This window comes from Carassius carassius, chromosome 46 (assembly GCF_963082965.1).
Source record: "Carassius carassius chromosome 46, fCarCar2.1, whole genome shotgun sequence".
NCBI lineage: Eukaryota > Metazoa > Chordata > Actinopteri > Cypriniformes > Cyprinidae > Carassius > Carassius carassius.
In genome coordinates, this window is record NC_081800.1 from 6,423,036 (window position 1) to 6,443,781 (window position 20,746).

At 41.5% G+C, this 20,746-nt stretch overlaps 1 protein-coding gene across 2 annotated transcripts in view; it reads left to right on the forward strand.

Moving 5' to 3' along the window:
* LOC132129787 (neuron navigator 1-like) overlaps positions 1-20,746 on the forward strand; it is a 134,050-nt gene that overhangs the window by 75,737 nt on the left and 37,567 nt on the right. Inside the window, exon 1 of one of the 2 annotated variants that reach the window (XM_059541551.1) lies at positions 2,090-2,280. The exons of the other annotated variant lie outside the window; for it this stretch is intronic. Within the exon in view, the coding sequence (XP_059397534.1) occupies positions 2,198-2,280 (83 nt within the window). The 5' untranslated portion in view covers positions 2,090-2,197. Of the gene's footprint in view, positions 1-2,089; positions 2,281-20,746 lie in introns of those variants that run through there. 2 annotated transcript variants of the gene reach the window in all.

Sequence of the window (20,746 nt, forward strand, 5' to 3'; positions counted from 1 at the left end):
TTCACCTCAAAGTACAGTGTTCGGTGCCAAGTAACGTACTGGTACATTTACATACTGGTGTTTATTGGAATTGCACAACTTCATCAGTTACTCGGGTCAGCCATAATTGCTAAAACCAGACACACTGTTCTCCACAAACATTTACTGGGTGCAATAAAACCGCAACGGCTTGCTTACAGCAGTGCTGGATATTCTGGCTCAATGCTCTGACCACAGCCCCACATCTCAGAGTGAGATCAGAGAGGCAGGGGAGGGAAATCATTCATTATAAAGGACTCTTTGCTTATTAGTGTCTCTTTTGTTTCTTGCCCTTTCTCCCTGTCATCTCCTGGTGCCAGGCAACACTGCAGGCAAGAGACTGGCACACCTGCAGTTGCTGTCTTTGTGCACGCTTCCAAAGGACCAATCAAGCATGTCTGTCACATCCTTAAAAGACACACACACACACACACACACACACACACACACACACACACACACACACACACACACACACACACACACACACACACACACACACACACACACACACACATACCTGGCTAGGTGATAAACAGCATCAGGGCCACCAGTGATGTGTTGACTGCTTGATGCTTGGGATGTGTGTATGTGTGTGTGGCCTGTCCTCTGTTCTTAAAGGTTTATTCATGCTATCGTCTCACTGGTTCCAACAGAGTCTTGGTTTTCTTCAAGCAGACTGTTCATTAAGGAAAACAGTCTGTTCACTATATATAAGAGTGTCTTTTCACTGTGTAGTTTGTTCATATTCAGAGAAATGTGCCCCTCTCTACTGTTATCGTTACAGAAAATTGTTCTCTAAAGCTAAGCCTGCTGATGTAATTTTGACAGTTTGAAGAATTCAGATTGTTGGCAGGACATGGCAGCTGAAGTGAGTTTGCCAGGAGCTTGCCCTGATTCATAAAGAAAGAGTCACGCTTAGTATCAGGACTGTTGACATTGAGAGAGATACATCCCACTTATAATCAGATTAGTGTTCAATCAATATGGCTGATTCCATAGAGCAAGTCTGTGAGTCATACAGTATGTAAATAACATTTCAATTAATTATAAATAAAATGAAGAGAAAAAAAATGTCTTTTAAATCCACCTCTCATCCACATTTTTAAATATGGACGTTATGGAAATTCATGCTGGTTTTTCATCTATGCGTATTCTTTATGTCCTGAACCTTTATTTACACCAGCTTAGAGGAAGTTGTGTATATAAGAACAGGAGGGATTTGCATATCAGGATGTGATGATTTGATTGTAACAATTCCAATCATAAAGTCTTTTGCTCAATCATTAAATTATTTTTCATAAATATCCATTACATTGTCATTTGAACTGTCCATTGTCTTGTGAAGTAGAAACCTGAATTGTTCTTGCTTATGTCTGATTTGACTGAATGCCTTGTGCATTGTGGATTGAGTTATCACATTACATTTTTTTGAGAAGTAGCACAGCTTGAAATTGCACATTGTTAGTATGTACTTCCTCTAATTCATTTTGTCACATTTTATTCCATAGTACTATAGTAATACAGTAAATAAGTATATGTTCATACAATGCATTAAAATGAATAATGTTGTAATAAACTGGACACGCAAGCTGTGTAAAGCCATTACCGAGCACTGTGAAAAGTGATGACTTGTAATTGTTTTCCTAATTCAGTTTATTCAGTCATACTGTATCAGTTGATTCAGTCAAGATTTGTTTCAGTCATATCGGTTGATTGCGTGAAATTTTATTAATTCAGTCATAATAAATGCATTCAATGCAGTCCTATAAAATGTTTTTTTTCGGACTTTGAACAGAACCAGGGCATTTGTTTCCATGTAAATCAAATTTGTACAGTGAAATCTCTAAAGACATGAAGGATGCTTCACACAGCAATGCTATCTGGCATTAGTGGTTTAATGATTAAGTCAGTCTGTGTGAGAGACTCTGAAGAGAAAAAGACAAGGGAAGGGAAGGGGGTGGATGGACATTTGGGGGTGTTTCCTTTCCTCTCCTCCTCCTCCTCCTCTCTCTCTCTCTCTCTCTCTCTCTCTCTCTCTCTCTCTCTCTCAATGTGAGCCCATAGCTCTGCACAGAGAGCCGCTGCTCATTCAAACCTCCAAAGAGCCCCAGACGGCGACCGCTGGATGTTACACTGTATGTAGTATGTGAGCCGGGACAAAGCGCAGTGAGACATAATGAGCGGGCGGGTTCTCAACGGGAAAACGCTGCAGCTTCAGGGTCAGAGAGCAGGACGGACAATGCACTATCATCTCTCAAGGTAACGCCAGACTACTTCTGAATCTGAATCGCAACGCGATTCCTTTATTGATTCTTAATGCATAAAGACCGCTGAGAGTTCAGCTGTCAGTGCACTTCAAACTGATTTAAAGATTTGCATCCTATTGCACTATAATAAATAGTGCTAATACGTCCCTAAATAAACATTCATTGTAAGTATAATTGTGTGTTAAATATTTTTTATTTGTAGCCCAATTTGTTAGCTTATATAGGCTAGCTCTCGCTTGATGCTGTGATGAATGATAGGCTATTTAAGCACGCGTTTGATTTCGCGCTTTTACGCGCATACTGTGTGAGAGACATTGATGTGTGTGTGTCCGTGAGTTGTGTTAAAGTGTTGAGTGTGTGAATAGTTGCGTGTCACCGCTGGTCTGTGAGTGTCGCAGGCAGAGGCGTTGAATGAGGATGGATGGAGGTGTGTATCGGTGCATTGCGGAGGGGGTGACAGGCGGAGATCGCGCGCGTCAGGAGGAAGTATTCTCCTATTGTTTGATGACTGTTTGTGGAGTGCCCGAAGCGCAGGTTTACTCGCTGATGGGGACGTGCAGTGTGCTTGTTTCACTGTGTTTCGGTATATACAGTAGGATGCGACGTGGGCTGAATTCCTATCTGACCTACATAAGAGGATGCGAGTGGGGTGCTGTGAGCCCATGCTCCACATTTACATTAACTATATAGTGGCCGTGTGAGCTGTCTATATGGACAGCATTTTTTGGCGTCATAGATGCCTTCTGACGTTCTTTTTGAATTCCGATTCAAAAGGGGGGCGTGTCCGCTGTCGTATAAGTAGTAGAGCATCCCTTTGACAAAGGGAATGATAATTAGTTGGCCAGTAACTAGCGGTGGATTGATGGACATTTCCATAAATCATAGATGTACTGAACATTTATTATTCTACCTTACATCTGCTCTATAGGTAAGACCTAATGTATATGGAACACCAGGGCTGGTTGTCACACACGTCTCCAGTGAATTTCCAAGGGTGGGTTTTATTTCTAAAAGTTAATTTCTTTATAGTCATAAACCTTGAAGTCTTGACTACAGAAAAGTTAACAATTACAGTTACAATGGTTTGACATTTTGGTATGTTATCTGTTATGATTCAATTGTTTTACTGTTTACATATATAAAATAGCAATTCATGTGTGTTTGAAATATATATGTTGTAAAATTTGGAATATATACATACAATATTTATTCTATGAAAATAATATTTTAGCGTGCACACACAGTATAAAATATTATTTTAAAGTATAATTGCAGTTAATTAAATTACAAGATTTGAAAACAGGTCACTTCTTCTCGGACTTCCCAATCCAATTTCTGATCAGCTCAAAATTACACAAAGTTGTCCGGACAAATATGTTTTGGTCTGACACAATGTCCTCAATTCCTGCTGTTCAGTCAGACACATCAGACCACGAAATAAATTAATAATAAATAATAATAATAATAATAATAATAAATAAATAAACATGACAATTCTGACCCCATCTCTACTCCCTAATTAAAACCCTTCCGTCAGGATACAGCTATCACCCCTATTAGCTGCAGTGATCATCTGTGGAGCTCTTAACTAACTTAAATCTGACCTCTTCCCATGATACTAACAGACGGTGCCCCCTCTTTCCCTGCTGTGCTTATTGATTTTGACCTTGAAATGCGCAGCCCCGTTTTTGCTCTTTCTGGATGGCTGACCCTTTAAATCGACCCCTTTTGTAAAGTCATTAGGAACAAAGAGATCAAGCTGTGACTGTGACATTAATTCAGTTCACAGGTTTGTGTTGTGTCTTTTACAAAGACCAGTTTCTCAACTGTCGGCCTTATTAGTTATATCATAAGTGAGTCTCTCCAAAGCTGGCAGGTTCAACCTCTTTATCTGTTTGTTTAAGTTGTTGGGCGGTTTAAAATCAAACAACAGTACTGCCAGAAGGAGATACACTGTCAGGCAGCTGGCAGAGTGTGTCATTTATACAGGAATAGGAGTTATTGGTTCTGTAATGACTAGTTATTTTTGTGCTATGCAAAGTGTCAGTGTGTTATGCCAGTGAAAAGAGATTAGTTTCTCTATAAGTTGCTCTCTGGGAGGTTTGCTTGGTTTGGACCTGTCAGTCTTTGCCTGAGAAGTTGAGCCAAACCTGTTTGATACAAACTGGCTTTGTGGTTGCTGGATCTGAGCCATTTAACCATGCTTAAATCAGGCCCTATTCTTGAGCAGTTGAGTTTTACTGTCATGGATGAGCTTCCTGCAGTGTGGGGGTGGGAGAGGAAGTTAAACTCCATTAAAGCAAATACATTTACTAGGAAGCTTTTGTCTGATCATCTCCAACATCAGGATGAGAACAGCGCCTGCTATATCCCGTTTGGCATATTGCTCTGACAGTCTTTTGCGAAAAGATCCAATCATTTATGGTATGTCATAAAATCTTACATTTGGGCATCTTTTGGGGTTTTGATCTGATTATTTTTGAACAGTTTGTCATTTTTACATGACATCTGATTATGGAGGTTTATTTGTTTTTCATTTTTGCCTCTAAAATAGATTGATGTATCAGTTTTGAAATGTACATCTCACACAGTAAATGGTGCTTAAGTCATATAAATATATACATATAAATGTATATATGTGTATAACTAGTACCGTGTGTGTCGTTTTCAGTCATTTGGGATCAACGAATAAGGAACTTGGCAAATTTTAAATCAAGGGACTCTAATAACCTAATGTGACACATTCAACTGATTTTTACTATTCCTAAGTCTGCAGTCAGTTTTTAGACCATTGCTGCTCGTAATTCTTGTTGACCTTAGCAGCACTGCTTCCTCGTGTCTCTGCGGCCGTGACAAGGTACAGGAGGATTAGTTGGTGAATCCGTGCCCGTGTATTGTTATGGTGGAGTGCGTGCAGTTGGTCTTCAGCAGCTGGACGGAGAAGGAGGAGTAAGAGGCCACGCTGGGTTTAAGAGTAGCCACAGCTGCTATGAGTTAGGCCGGGGTCTGGGAGGAGCGCGCTTCATTCACTCTACCTCTCTGTCCTCCCCTTTACCAGTCCCCCTCTTTCAAACCAAAACATTTCCCTTAGCTTCTTGGATTCAAACAGGAGTGTGTCCGTTAAATCAGTCGACAACACTGGAGTGGAGCCATGGGAAGCTTGGTCTTCAAGCACACATGCTTGTCATGGAGCTCATTGTTTAAGATGTCCTAGATTCCTTCAGCTTGTGTTCTAACACTAAAAGTGGAATAAAATACTGAAGTGAAGGACAAATCATTGTCCTTGCAGTGGTTCCATGGAATAACCATTTTTGGTTCCCCAAAGTACCTCTCAGTGAACATTTCTTAAAATAAAAAGATTTTTCTTAGTGTGAAGAACATTTGAATAATTTGAAAAACCTTTTTCCACCGTAAAGAACATATTCTGGAATGGAAAGGTTCCATGGATGTAAAAAATTCTTCATGGAACCATTGATGCCAATAAATAACATTTATTTTTAAGACCGTTCGTTTTTACAATTTCAATTTTGGGTCCATTTTGGATATGTTACATTTGCTATTGTGGAAATATTCTGCTGCTGTGCCAACATGGCATTAGCATTGGCTATATGGATTGACCACAAATATACTATGTGTTATGTCTTTCATAAACATTTTTTAGCACAGAAAAAAATACTAAAAGTGAGTTTGTGTGTCAGGATGCTCAAAAAAGGAATGGCCTTAATTCTTAAGTAATTTAACAGTGCAAGACGTCCACACGAATAGCTTAGTTAGTTTATAAAACCCAGATTAAGCCTAGTCCAAAACCGCAAGGGATTTTCAATAGTGAATCCCCTCTGAGCAGTTTTATGAAGCTTAATATGTGCCTGGGAAAATGGCCACAAAAGTCCCAATCAGCAGTTGATTGTAGATCAAAACAAGTCCTGCTCTCGGTGGCCCTTAAGTGCCAAATTCACACTTTGAGAAGAGAGTATGTTATAGACAGAGTAGCGGAAAAAGATTACAGCTTGGATCGTGCTTCAAAACATCATTAATGAACTACTTCCAGACCGTAAACTTGGATCGAGTCCTGCTTGCTCAATATTTAAATATTTTTTTCCCTGGCTTTCTGCACTGTACAAACTGTTGCTTAATACTGTAGAGTCTGGTTCACATGATTTGATTTCACAGGCTTTGTCATCAGCTTCACAGAGTTCTAGAGACTGTGAGTAATGGACCACGTACAATCTGTAGGGGCCTACAGGAAATCCAGTGAGAAGATGTAGGCCAGGATGTCCAGCTTGACCACAGTGACTCATGCTTGTGTTACTGGGAAGCTCAGCAATATACTGATTTTGTATACAAATTGTATTACATGGATGAAGTTAGTCTAAAATGATAACATTTAAGAACTTGGAATGGGTTAGGATGTACAACTCCTAAAAAAAAAAGGGAAAAAGGGAATTACAACCATCTAGATAAGGGAATTATTTGCTTCATTATGGCTAGGGTGCTTTATGTTGATGAAATGTTAACAGTAAAGACATCAATAGGGTTACACAATATTTAAGTTTTAAATTAATAATGCTGTTATTTTTTTTTCCTTTCTTTTCATCGAAGTATTTTGCAGCATTGATGATAATACAGCACAGATCTGCATATTAGAATGATTTCTAGATCATGTGACAATGAAGACTGGCGTAATGATGCTGAAAATTCACCTGTGCATCACTTGGATAAATTGTATTTCAAAATATAAACTTATAATAAACTTACAATATAATAAAAAAAAACATATTTTTTGTAGTGATTCTTTAAAGCTGATGAATGCATTTATTTGTCATAGTAGTTTATAAGTAATATGATAATTCAGCCTAATATCACAATCCAAACGTACATATTTAGACGTAAATTAAAACTGTCCAATACGTATGTGCCTTTACGTATTTACAGTGTCTTTTACATATTATCTGGACGTAATTACAGGTTCGATACATATCTTTAATTTACGTAAAAACGACCTCAAATACGTACAGATAGAACGTGTTCTCTGACCAGTCAGTTATCCATAGAAATTTGCTCATGAAGCTGCTTTTCAATGCGTATCTCATTAATTTGTTTAATACTTATGTATATTTTCCATTTTTATATATTTTTTTGAAAAATGTAAGATCCCTAAACCCCACCCGAACCTAAACCTACCCATTTTATACAGAATGTTAAAAGAATAAAATATAATGGACAGATATTTGTAGGAAAACGACAATTTTAGTAAAAATATAACATTAAAACGATATTTTGAGCCACTAACGTTAATCCAACACCTACCCCTAAACCTACCCATAACCATTTCTTAAAACTACATAACGTTACTGTTATAAATAAACAAATAACAGACAAACAAAACGTAACGTTAATCTTTTTTTTTTTTTTGCGAAAATATCAAAAGTGGTACCAAAAGTAGTTCAAATGATAATGAGTTCCAGTCGCAGTCCTCTCTGGAGGTAATAGTTTTTATAGGGTACAGAGCAGAATTTAATTTATTAATCCATGAAATTATGAATCTGTCTTCTCTCCGTGAAGGCGCACTGGCGCAGTACTGATGGTGCGTTCAAGTCGTATAGATCGTATTTACGAGTTGATTGCACATGAATGCAACCACAATATCATAAATACCAGTGGGGATTTTCTTTTAGCCCCGGAATATACAATACTTAAAGGTATTTAGCTGTGATATTGTCAGGCTTTTCTATTTACGTTAATCGACGAAGCATAAAATGATGGCATTTTAATATAACAATGCATCTTGTAACAAAGTTGGCAGTGGCTAAATAAATTAATTTAAAGCATTAAAAATGAAGTATACTTAATGCACATTTCTTTGTTCTTAATTTTCTAGAACAAGAGTTTAAGAACATTGTTGAATTTTTGGGTTATTAATTAAGAGAAAGTACTCCGCCATCTTTCTCCGACAAAAGTGAATTGAACGCACATGCCGTCGTAAGCACGACTTCCCTCCTCGTGCCTAGGAACTTCCCAGGAGGACTTGTACGCACCATGATTTCCAATGTCTATCAACTGAAACATGGCATGTCGCAATCTGTGACGAATTAGGTGAGAACCAATGAGCGTTCGATATCAGTGCCGTAAACCATGTCGTAACGTTTCTCGAGGGTGGCGCACTGGCGCTATTTTCAAATTCGAATCATAACAAGCACGCCGCGGGCTTTGACTGTGATGGTCGCTGTTGCTGAGAATGATGATGGAGATCGATTGATAAGGGGCTGAATTTGGATATGTTCCTTGCAAACATCTGGATTCTAAAGATATGGAGTACAGCAAACAAATAAAATGGATGTGATTTGTAATTTTATGCTGTGCTTTTGTGTATCTATGATAGTATTGTCAGTCATTGGATAGGAGAAAATTGCACCGCAAAATATTACAAAATGGTTAAACAGTTACATAAATTGTATTCATTTTTAGGTTTCAAAGTGTAGTCTCGTTTAACATTATGTAATCCCCCGAAACGAGTTTTCAGCATGCACAGAAATGTTATTTCCTATTAGTAGATGAGTAAACTGCTTTCAATAAATTCAATAAAAACATGTATTGATATGACAATTAAATACAACAGATTTAAATCATTAAAGCCACGATTTTAATATTAATACATGGGGATTCATATACGTTCACACTTTACGTTAGATTATTTACGTTTTTTTAGCTGCTAACACGTAAGTATTTGTACGTTTTACTGCTATAAATACGTAAAAGTTGTACGTTTTTATGTGCATGAAGACGTAAATGTACGTTTGGTAGAACCACATTTAACGTAAAAATACACACGTATTCTCATGAGATCACGTTGGATAATTTCATGCAATAATTGGTCAAAGTAATTGTTTCCCCCCTCTTTGAGACTGTTCAAGCACCTCTCAAATCTTACACACATCTGTCATAATCTGCACAGATGGAATATGTAGTGTCATTATTGGGAAGTTGCTCTAACTTGATTTATAATCCTTACTAATCCATTTCGTACAGGCTTATTTGCTTTGGTAGGCTTGCAAAACCAGAACTGTTTTTCTATCATGTTGTTTTTTTAATTTTAATATGCCCAATCAGATAAATGACTGGTCCCAGTGAGAATGGCACTTAGCTTAGGACTTTTGGGCCACGGACAGCTTTTGGCAGACAGAAACCCTCTGTGACCTGTGTCCATATGTTTAACATACAACAGAATATGGATAAAAAGGTCATCCGACGATCCATCAATTTAACCATCAAACCCATTTGAACATGTTAAGATTTGCAGAAACGTTATTGATGTTGTCAAAACGGAATTTTAATGCATGCATATTTCAAAAGCAGGATGTCTTTGATAAGCTGTCTTGTTCCAGCATTGTCAAGCCAATCTGTTCCTCAAAGCTTAGCTGGTTAGGTGGTCCTGTGTCCTGTATTGCAAACCATCTGTGCCGCCAGTCGCAGCCATTTCTTCACCCACTCTTCAACACTTCACATATAAAGTGTACCTGCTACAGTAGACAGATGATAATCAGAATGCTTATTAAATTCAAGATCACTTTAATGAGGGCTGAAATAAGTGGGATATTGTACAGGGAGATTAGAGCAAAGGCACAGGTGACTGATAGTGACCTTGATAAGAAGGAGAAAAAAAGCATGTTAGACATAGACAATATTATTTGGTATGTTGATGCATGGCACATGCATTTTATTATTTATATTTTTTGTTAGCAAATGTTGATTTTAATTTAATATTTCAATATTATTTAATATTTTCATATTTATATTATGTTTTTGTCTTCAACAATTGATTTTAAATGGTTCTACATTCTGACAAATTAACTTTTAAATGTACTAATATTACATGTGGTCTCTGTCAGAGACTGTAAGTAATATATAATTTAACAATATTGCAAATGCTGCATAATAACAGTTAGAAAACGATTATTAAAATGATGTATAAAATATTTTGCAATGTCATACCCCAGGACATCAATAAATAATCTTCATGCCAACTTTCCATTTATTTGTATTGAAACCACATCAAAGTGAACATCTATGTACATATTACACACTATCTACTATACAGATTGCTATCCAAATAAAAAATAAAAAAAAATCTTGATGGGCAGCCAAGTCTACAGTTCACCTAAGTTTGGCAGTATATGTTGGCTTTAACCGTGCCTTTGTTCTCGCCTCAGGGGACAACTGTAGCATGGCTTTAACTGATGTATTTCATGCAATAGCGATCAATTTTCAAATCTACTTAAACACATTTTCATGTGTGGTTAGAACGCCTTTCGTCCTTTTGGTTTTGTGCAAGTCCAGATGATTGATAAAGAACACTCTTTAGGTTTTAGTGTTGGACACACGTCTTGTTGTCACTCCCTTTGTGGATTGTGTGTGACCAGTTGGTGCTGATGAAAGAGGATCTGCCACCTGTCATTTGGCATTCCAGTATTTTGCTAAGCTGGGCAAATTGGGATGGGCAAAGCAAGAATTATGCCGAACATGTAGGCAATTGATATATACTTCTGTATGTGTTGAAGATAATGGCCATATGCCACTGGTGACATGCAGTTGCTGTCTAGTATGTGCATAAAGTAAAAGAAACATGGATAGTATTTTTCAGCCTTTTAGTAATATTTTATATATCTTGAAATCATGCACAGTGAAAAAACATGCACAGTGACAATTATGTTAGTTAATGTTAGTTAAATGTATCTAGTCAATTTTAAATTTAACAAAATATGTAAATATTTTAGATAACGCCTAATCCAAAGTCAGAAGTAACTGTATGTGGATGATTTGCATTGTTTTGTGTTTAACAACTACATGGATTAAAAATTTGTGTTGTAAAAAAAAGAGAGAGAGGACCAAAGATAGGACCTTGTGGTACACCATATATATATATATATATATATATATATATATATTTATATATATTTATATATATATATATATAAACACGTATAGACTGTTCATTGTCATGTAAATACTTTTTCTGTTTGATGTATGTGATGTCTGATATTCTGTTTGATATAGATGTCATGAGAAAACTCATTCTTACTAACCTTAACAATTCAAAATAGCATGGAGGATGCCTTCTTTAGAAATGCACTATTGCTATTATCTGCTTGCCTTGCATCCATGCAATTAAAGTTAATGTTTGGTTAAGGGTGGAGGGAATGGGTAGGAGGACGCTTGTTCTTCAAATTCTTCTTTTTTTTTATCTGGCAGGGCTTGGGCTCTCTGCAATTACGATGTAGCCTTGACACAATGTCATTGTGTTTTTGGAGAGCCCTTTTCTGGGAAGGGAGGACAGATAGAGGAGTGTGCTTCAGTTGGAGAAAGACAGCTCTAACAGCACTAGTGTAATTAACTCAGTGGTGTCTGTCTTTTTTAGCTGTCTTTCTATATTTAGCCTTGAGAATGATTGCACATGCTCATTTCTCCTTGCTTTTTTTTTAATGGACAGAATGCACTTTGTATTTGCTTGCTGAAAAGGTATGCTGTTAAAGTGTATTTAATATGGTCCTAAAATGATGTTACAATTAAAGTAGGAGTCATAGAGCTGCATTTAGCTTGTGGTAAGACATGTTGTGTTCTGCTGCTCATGCAGGTAATCTAGTTTTTGAGTCCAGACTGCAACATGTCCTGACCATTATGCTCTTTCTCTGGAAATGTCTTTTTTACTATTCACAGTATAGGCCTGTCTGTCCAATATAGTGACAGATTTCATAAGGCCCTAATGTTCTCTTTAAGTATTCTGTTTCACTCCAAAATACATAATATTATGAATGTAAAATAGGTTTTGAATGTTGTTGCATGTCATCTTTAAAGATGGATTAAATCTTCTGCTTCCAGTAGCCTTTTAATAATTCTTTAATCTGAGGTCACAGAGTGTTACGGTACAGTATTTATCAGTGCTGGTTAAGGCTAATCTTGCAGGGATTCTGCTGCTCATAAACTCACCAGAAATAAATCCATATGAAGTCCATATTGTTTTAAAAAAAAAAAAATTAATCCTAAATTCACGTCCACTGGCGAACAGGGCTGGTCATAGGAGTGTAGCATCTCCAAAAGGTTGCTGTGCTTACAGTATCTGCATTATTCTGTCTTCCACAGAACATCAAACACATAGTTTTAGTCTGGATTTATCGAAAAGCACTATGGTATGTGTTTGAAGTTAGGCCTGTGTCTGTGGGATGCTGTAGGAAAAGTCAAGGTTTTCAAGGTCTCTTCGTCCTCCTTTTCCACATCACCTGCGGCAGAAATTCTGCAGGGAGGCTCTACTTGTAATGTTGTGCAGTTAAAGTGACACTTTCAGAAATAAATCAAGATCACACAGAAAAGATGCTGCTTTTGATTAAACTGACACATCTTAGCTGTTCACAAGCTTGAAGAAAGATCATAGTGTTTTACGTCACATATATGTGGCATGCTTGCAAAAAAAAAAAAAAACTGTCAAATGAGAGGTCGCATTAAACAAAAATTCTCAGAGCTAAACATGAGACTGCTGTTCATTCTTTAAAACCATCAGTGGAGTGCTGTCATCTCAGGTCTGTAGATGAGAATTTTGAGAGTAATCACAGAGCTTGACGCCTTTGGTGCTCCAAACAGTCCTGAAACTTGAACCCTGATCATTATCACTCATAAAGAGACCTTAAGTGTTTCACCTTAGGGCTGGCCTTCTCGCGAAACAACTGAATGTGCTTGGATATCTTATAATGACGAACTCCTCACAAAATGCTGCTACTTAATCCAGTATTAAGGTGTCAACGAGACATCTGAGGAATTTAAAGCATCTGGAAAATGGAAACTGGAGGTGGAAATGGAGGGAAAGTGTGGAAACTTTATTGTGTTTTGTGGATTAGGTTCAAAGACTATTATGATGTCTCAAAGCCATTGAAGAATTGTATAAAATAATTAGACTTATTTAACTTTTTTTTTTTTTTTGCTTAGCTTCGCTTTGTGTGTTGTTTTGTTATAGTTTGCTTTGTTTTTTTCTTTGCTGCTTTTTTATTTTATTTATTGATTTTTTTTTTCACTTTGATTTTTTGCTTTGCTGTTTATTGTTTTACTTTGTTTTGCTTTTTTATATGTTGTTTTCTGTTGTTTTGTTTTGCTTTGCTTTTTGTATTGTGATTTGTTTTGTGTGTTGCTTTGCTAGGATTTTTTTTTCTTTGCTGTTTTTTTGTTTTTGTTTTATTTTATTAAGCTTGTTTAGCTTTTCAGTTTTTTTCTGTGTTGTTTTGTGTTGTTTTATTTTGTTTTGCTTTACTTATTATTTTTGTTTCGGGAAATCATTTAGACTTGCTTTGCTTTTCAGTTTCTTATACAGGTGCTGGTCATATAATTAGAATATCATCAAAAAGTTGATTTATTTCACTAAATCCATTCAAAAAGTGAAACTTGTATATTATATTCACTCATTACACACAGACTGATATATTTCAAATGTTTATTTCTTTTAATTTTGATGATTATAACTGACAACTAAGGAAAATCCCAAATTCAGGATCTCAGAAAATTTGAATTTAACTTAAGACCAATACAAAGAAAGGATTTTTTGAAATCTTGGCCAACTGAAAGTATGCACATGAAAAGTATGAGCATGTACAGCACTCAATACTTAGTTGTGGCTCCTTTTGCCTGAATTACTGCAGAAATGCAGCGTGGCATGGAGTCGATCAGTCTGTGGCACTGCTTAGGTGTTATGAGAGCCCAGGTTGCTCTGATAGTGGCCTTCAGCTCTTCTGCATTGTTGGGTCTGACTCTGACATATCGCATCTTCCTCTTCACAATACCCCATAGATTTTCTATGGGGTTAAGGTCAGGCGAGTTTGTTGGCCAATTAAGAACAGGGATACCATGGTCCTTAAACCAGGTACATGTAGCTTTGGCACTGTGTGCAGGTGCCAAGTCCTGTTGGAAAATGAATTCTGCATCTCCATAAAGTTCGTCAGCAGCAGGAAGCATGAAGTGCTCTAATACTTCCTGGTATACGGCTGTGTTGACCTTGGACCTCAGAAAACACAGTGGACCAACACCAGCAGATGACATGGCACCCCAAACAATCACTGACTGTGGAAACTATACACTGGACCTCAAGCAACGTGGATTGTGTGCCTCTACTCTCTTCCTCCAGACTCTGGGACCCTGATTTCCAGAGGAAATGCAAAATTTACTTTCATCAGAGAACATAACTTTGGACCACTCAGCAGCAGTCCAGTCCTTTTTGAAGCGAGACACTTTTGACGCTGTCTGTTGTTCAAGAGTGGCTTGACACAAGGAATGCAACAGCTGAAACCCATGTCTTGTATACGTCTGTGCGTAGTGGTTTCTTGAAGCACTGACTCCAGCTGCTGTCCACTCTTTGTGAATCTCCCCCACATTTTTGAATGGGTTTTGGATCACAATCCTCTCCAGGGTGCAGTTATCCATATTGTACACGTTTTTCTACCACATCTTTTCCTTCCCTTCGCCTCTCTATTAATGTGCTTGGACACAGAGCTCTGTGAACAGCCAGCCTCTTTTGAAATGACCTTTTGTGTCTTACCCTCGTTGTGCAAGGTGTCAATGGTCGTCTTTTGGACCACATGATTGTGTAGCCTACAGAACTAGACTGAGAGATCATTTGAAGGCTTTGCAGATGTTTTGAGTTAATTAGGGCTGCAACTAACGATTATTTTGATAATCGATTAATCTGTCGATTATTTTTACGATTAATCGATTAATCGGTTTATGTACTTATATTTTAGTTTTTTCCATTTTTTCCCCAAGTAAATTATTAATAAATGGTCTTTATCCTTCAGCATAGATTTTTAAGAGATTTTAACCATTTTGCACTGTTATATCCTAATCAAAAATATACCTGGAGTTGTTTTATTGTGTTGGTAATCCTTTGTCGAACTCTTCTGCAATCAGAACACTGACCCATACTCTAGCAAATTTCACAAGGAGATTTAAAATAATGTTTTCACCATGGCAGTCCTTAGAGCTCCTAAAGTAGTTTAACATCCCGAACGAAGCTTATTAAGGAATCTTTCAGAACATATTTTCACTAAGAATAAGGATAAAACAGAATACAATTGCAGTGCATTGTATTTTATTATTTACTGGGAAACAGCTTTATAGCTTTTGCTGAGAAATTGTAAACAATCCTTCGAATAAAGTGCCAGTGGCATGAAACCTGAATGGAACTCACAATTTAAAGTAAAATCCATCAGAAGGTTGTCCAGAAAAAAAAATTGGACAGTCACACACAAAAAACCTGCTGTGTGAAAAAGAGCAGTGAATACTTAGAAAAAAAGTGCATTTCAAATATCTTTAAACATTTACCTCTGTCATTCAGTCATAATTAGGCTGCACGACTGAATTTTGAACTGGTAAACTACAAACTGATCACAGAACATGTTTGTAAAGCTTTTAATGTTAACTGTTAAAAAGCAATGTTATCAGCTTTTACGACTAAACATTTGCAAACAACATTGTACTGGAGAATCTGCACAAATGAAAGTCTTAGGGGCCGTTCACAAATCGCGCCTAAAAACGCGTGGAGAACGCTAGGCGCGCCACTTTCTCCTTCTTTCCAAAGCGCTCGCGCAGAAGCGCCCCTGAGGCGTCTGCCTTTGATAAGCAACCATGACGTGCTCTCTCCTTGAAGACGCGGAAATTTCAGCAAAGGATAAATGGATTTGCAGCTCAAAAAATCGCTTGCAGTAGCTCTGCTACTAAATTTATTTCAAAATGGAAATCTATATACAACTATGATCAGCTGTTCCTTTCATCTTGACTGAGCTTTTAACGTTGTTACGGGAAAGGATGAAGCTGATTGGTTAGTTCTTGTCACATGACCCGCGATGCGCTTGCAGCATTCTGAAAAGTTGAGATGTTTTTAACTCGATGCGGTGCGGTGTTTGAAATAACGAACTTGAGCGCGCAAAAGACGCGATATGTGAACGTCCCCTTAAACAGTTCAGTAGTGCAGAGTTTACAGGTTACTCTTCTTTTTTGAAGGCTCAAAGTAAAGTACTCCCAGTCTCCCACATCCCGCTAAATGCTGCAGAGACGCTGTTCGGGAAGCACGTGACATAAACGAGGCCAGCTATTGGCTATTCGCTACTTCTCCTGCTGTACTGGCTGAGTAAAACCTCCGGTGGCTCATTACTGCCACACTTTGGTCACCGCAGATTTGAAATATGCACGAAATGAGCCGTTTACGGCAAATAAAAGTTATTTAGCAACGAATCGATGACTAAATTAGTTGACAACTATTTTAATAATCGATTTTTATCGATTAAATCGATTCGTTGTTTCAGCTCTAGAGTTAATTAGCTGATTAGAGTGTGGCACCAGCTGTCTTCAAAATTTAACCTTTTCACAATATTCAAATTTTCTGATATACTGAATTTGGGATTTATCTTAGTTTTCAGTTATCATCAACATTAAAATAAATAATCATTTGAAATATATCAGTCTGTGTGTAATGAATGAATATAATATACAACTATCACTTTTTGAATAATATTCTAATTATATGACCAGCACCTGTATACAGATTTGATGTTATATCAATAGAAAATAATTAAATCCAATGAACCCATTTCCAAAGGTATATTGCAGAATGAGGAATGTCTTTCCAGAGTTAGCTGTTTCTTTCCATGGGTCTCTACAGTTGAGCAGACAGCCTCGCTAAGATGAGAAACCCCTGTGACTGTGCGTTTTATTCTGAGATAAGGGCAACAGTTACATAACACCAATTTTATCTGCTAGGAACTGGTTAGGTTCCTTTGTGGCACAACAAGTTTATCAATAAGTGCTTCTGATTGGAAAGGTTTCAGCTGTTTTTTTAAGCATACATGTTCAGTGATGTGAGGATGGACTTATCGCTTTCTCAGGGCTTATCAGGTCCTGTGCGACAAGATGTGTTTTTTTATCTCTGTCCACTTTTGTCCTGGAGGCCTTAATGATCCTGACACACCAGGACTGTCACAGTGTCTGGGTTGTGTCCCTGGGTGTCCACTAGATGTCCTCCTTTCTCACGGTGTCTGTCACCTTATCACTTCCTGTCTCCTTATTTGGTCACCTTCCTCCTTGTTTAGGTAATTGATTGTTCCCCACCTGTCTCCTGTTTCCCCATCATCCTTGTGTGTATTTATACCTGGTCTGCCTGAGTCTTAGTCACGGAGTCCTTGTTTAATGTTAAACGTTAATTCTTGTCCGTCATCTTGCCTTGCCTTGCCGTCTTGTTTAGTTTATGTTTGGATTGCTCTTCTGGTTTTCGACTCACGCCTGGACTGTTTATTCTCTGTGGATTAACCCCTAATAAAGACATACCCGCAATTGGTTCTCTCTCCTGTGTGTTCTGTAACACCAAACGTGACAGAAGGACTCCGTCACCTTGAGATCCAGCGGTATGTCGATTTACGCTTCTTCCCCAGCCACCGAGCGGGAGAGAGGCATTCAGTTTGAGGGAACCCGCCTGGTCGTGTTTCGCGGGACCAGGGGAGGGCGCCGAGGGGGAGGTGGGCGAGAGGAAGCCCAGTATCGCTCTCCACCTTGGCCCCCCTTTGACTCTGGGCTCACGTGGGAGGGACCAGAGCCGCCGTCTCGCCAGGGCAGAAGGAGAAAGCCAGCGACACTGCCCATGATGAACGCGGGTCCAGCACCACAGCACAAGATGGCCACCAGCCCAGCGCCACGGTGCAAGATGGCCGCCAGCTCAGCGCCAACGCCCAAGAGGGCCGCTGACTCCTTCTTGGATTATTTCGCTACGCTGTCCAAGATCCTAGAGATTCCCAAGACGGTTAATGTCATGGCTGCTGAGCCAGCGCCACAGCACAAGATGGCTGCCAGCCCAGAGCCACAGCACAAGATGGCCGCCAGCCCAGAGCCACAGCACAAGATGGCCACCAGCCCAGCGCCACAGCACAAGATGGCCACCAGCCCAGCGCCACAGCACAAGATGGCCACCAGCCCAGCGCCACAGCACAAGATGGCCGCCAGCCCAGCGCCACAGCACAAGATGGCCGCCAGCCCAGCGCCACAGCACAAGATGGCCGACTCAACGCCTGAGTCTCCAGACAAGGTGTCACCGACTCGCCAACATAGAGGGCGGAGGAGGAGGAGACAGGCGTCTACCGTTCCTCAAAGCCCCGAGGCTGTTCCCGAGGCCGAGGTGGTGCCCGAGGCTGTTCCCGAGGCCGAGGTGGTGCCCGAGGCTGTTCCCGAGGCCGAAGCGGTGCCCGAGGCTGTTCCCGAGGCCGAGGCGGTGCCCGAGGCTGTTCCCGAGGCCGAGGCGGTGCCCGAGGCTGTTCCCGAGGCCGAGGCGGTGCCCGATGCTGTTTCGGAGGCCGAGGCGGTGCCCGAGGCTGTTCCCGAGGCCGAGGCGGTGCCCGAGGCTGTTCCCGAGGCCGAGGCGGTGCCCGATGCTGTTCCCGAGGCCGAGGTGGTGCCCGAGGCTGTTCCCGAGGCCGAGGCCGAGGCGGTGCCCGAGGCTGTTCCCGAGGCCGAGGCGGTGCCCGAGGCTGTTCCCGAGGCCGAGGCGGTGCCCGATGCTGTTTCGGAGGCCGAGGCGGTGCCCGATGCAGTTCCGGAGGCCGAGGCGGTGCCCGATGCTGTTCCGGAGGCCGAGGCGGTGCCCGATGCTGTTCCGGAGGCCGAGGCGGTGCCCGATGCTGTTCCCGAGGCCGAGGCGGTGCCCGATGCTGTTCCCGAGGCCGAGGCGGTGCCCGAAGCCGAGGCGGTGCCCGAGGCTGTTCCCGAGGCCGAGGCGGTGCCCGATGCTGTTCCGGAGGCCGAGGCGGTGCCCGATGCCGAGGCGGTGCCCGATGCCGAGGCGGTGCCCGATGCCGAGGCGGTGCCCGATGCTGTTCCGGAGGCCGAGGCGGTGCCCGATGCCGAGGCGGTGCCCGATGCTGTTCCGGAGGCCGAGGCGGTGCCCGATGCTGTTCCGGAGGCCGATGCTGTTCCGGAGGCCGAGGCGGTGTCCGATGCCGAGGCGGTGCCCGATGCGGTTCCGGAGGCCGAGGCGGTGCCCGATGCGGTTCCGGAGGCCGAGGCGGTGCCCGATGCGGTTCCGGAGGCCGAGGCGGTGCCCGACGCGGTTCCGGAGGCCGAGGCGGTGCCCGACGCCGAGGCGGTGCCCGATGCTGTTCCGGAGGCCGAGGCGGTGCCCGATGCTGTTCCAGAGGGCGATGCGGTGCCCGAGGCCGAGGCGGTGGCCGAGGCGGTGCCCGACGCCGAGGCGGTGCCCGATGCTGTTCCGGAGGCCGAGGCGGTGCCCGATGCTGTTCCGGAGGGCGATGCGGTGCCCGAGGCCGATGCTGTTCCGGAGGGCGAGGCGGTGCCCGATGCCGTTCCCGAGGCCGAGGCGGTGCCCGATGCCGTTCCCGATTCGGTGCCCAAGACCGGTCTAGAGTCAGGGCCAGCCACTTATGACCTTCCAGAGTCAGGGCGGGTCACCGTGGGACGTTCGGAGTCAAGTCAAGTCACTGGGTGGGCTGCTGCTCGGGCCTGTTGGACTCCGGCATCGACCACAGGGGGGTGGTGGTAATCCGCTCCGCCCTGGGGGACTCTGGCGTCGACCACGAGGACGTGGTGGTCCTCCGCTCCACCCTGGGGGGCTTCCGCTCTGACCACGAGGACGTGGTGGTCTTCCATCCCGCCCTGGGGGGCGTCCGCTCTGACCACGAGGATGTGGTGGTCTTCTGCTCCACCCTGGGGGGCTTCTGCTCTGACCACACGGACATGGTGGTCTTCTGCCCCGCCCTGGGGGGCTTCATGTTGTTTTTTGTCTGTTGTTTTTGTATTTACTCCTGTCCCTGTTCCTCTCTGTAGTCTGGCCCTCCATCCCTCCCCCTGAACCTCCTCCAGTCCTCCTCCCTCCTGGTCTTCCTGTTTTGTGTTTACTGCCTGTTTCCAATGTCTTTCTTTTCTGGCCCTCCGTCCCTCCCCCTGAGCCTCCACCTGTCCGCCTCCCTCCTGGTCTGTTTTGTGTCTGTCGTGGAGCGTCTGGGAGCCGCTCCGTAGAGGGGGGGTTCTGTCACAGTGTCTGGGTTGTGTCCCTGGGTGTCCACTAGATGTCCTCCTTTCTCACGGTGTCTGTCACCTTATCACTTCCTGTCTCCTTATTTGGTCACCTTCCTCCTTGTTTAGGTAATTGATTGTTCCCCACCTGTCTCCTGTTTCCCCATCATCCTTGTGTGTATTTATACCTGGTCTGCCTGAGTCTTAGTCACGGAGTCCTTGTTTAATGTTAAACGTTAATTCTTGTCCGTCATCTTGCCTTGCCTTGCCGTCTTGTTTAGTTTATGTTTGGATTGCTCTTCTGGTTTTCGACTCACGCCTGGACTGTTTATTCTCTGTGGATTAACCCCTAATAAAGACATACCCGCAATTGGTTCTCTCTCCTGTGTGTTCTGTAACACCAAACGTGACAAGGACAA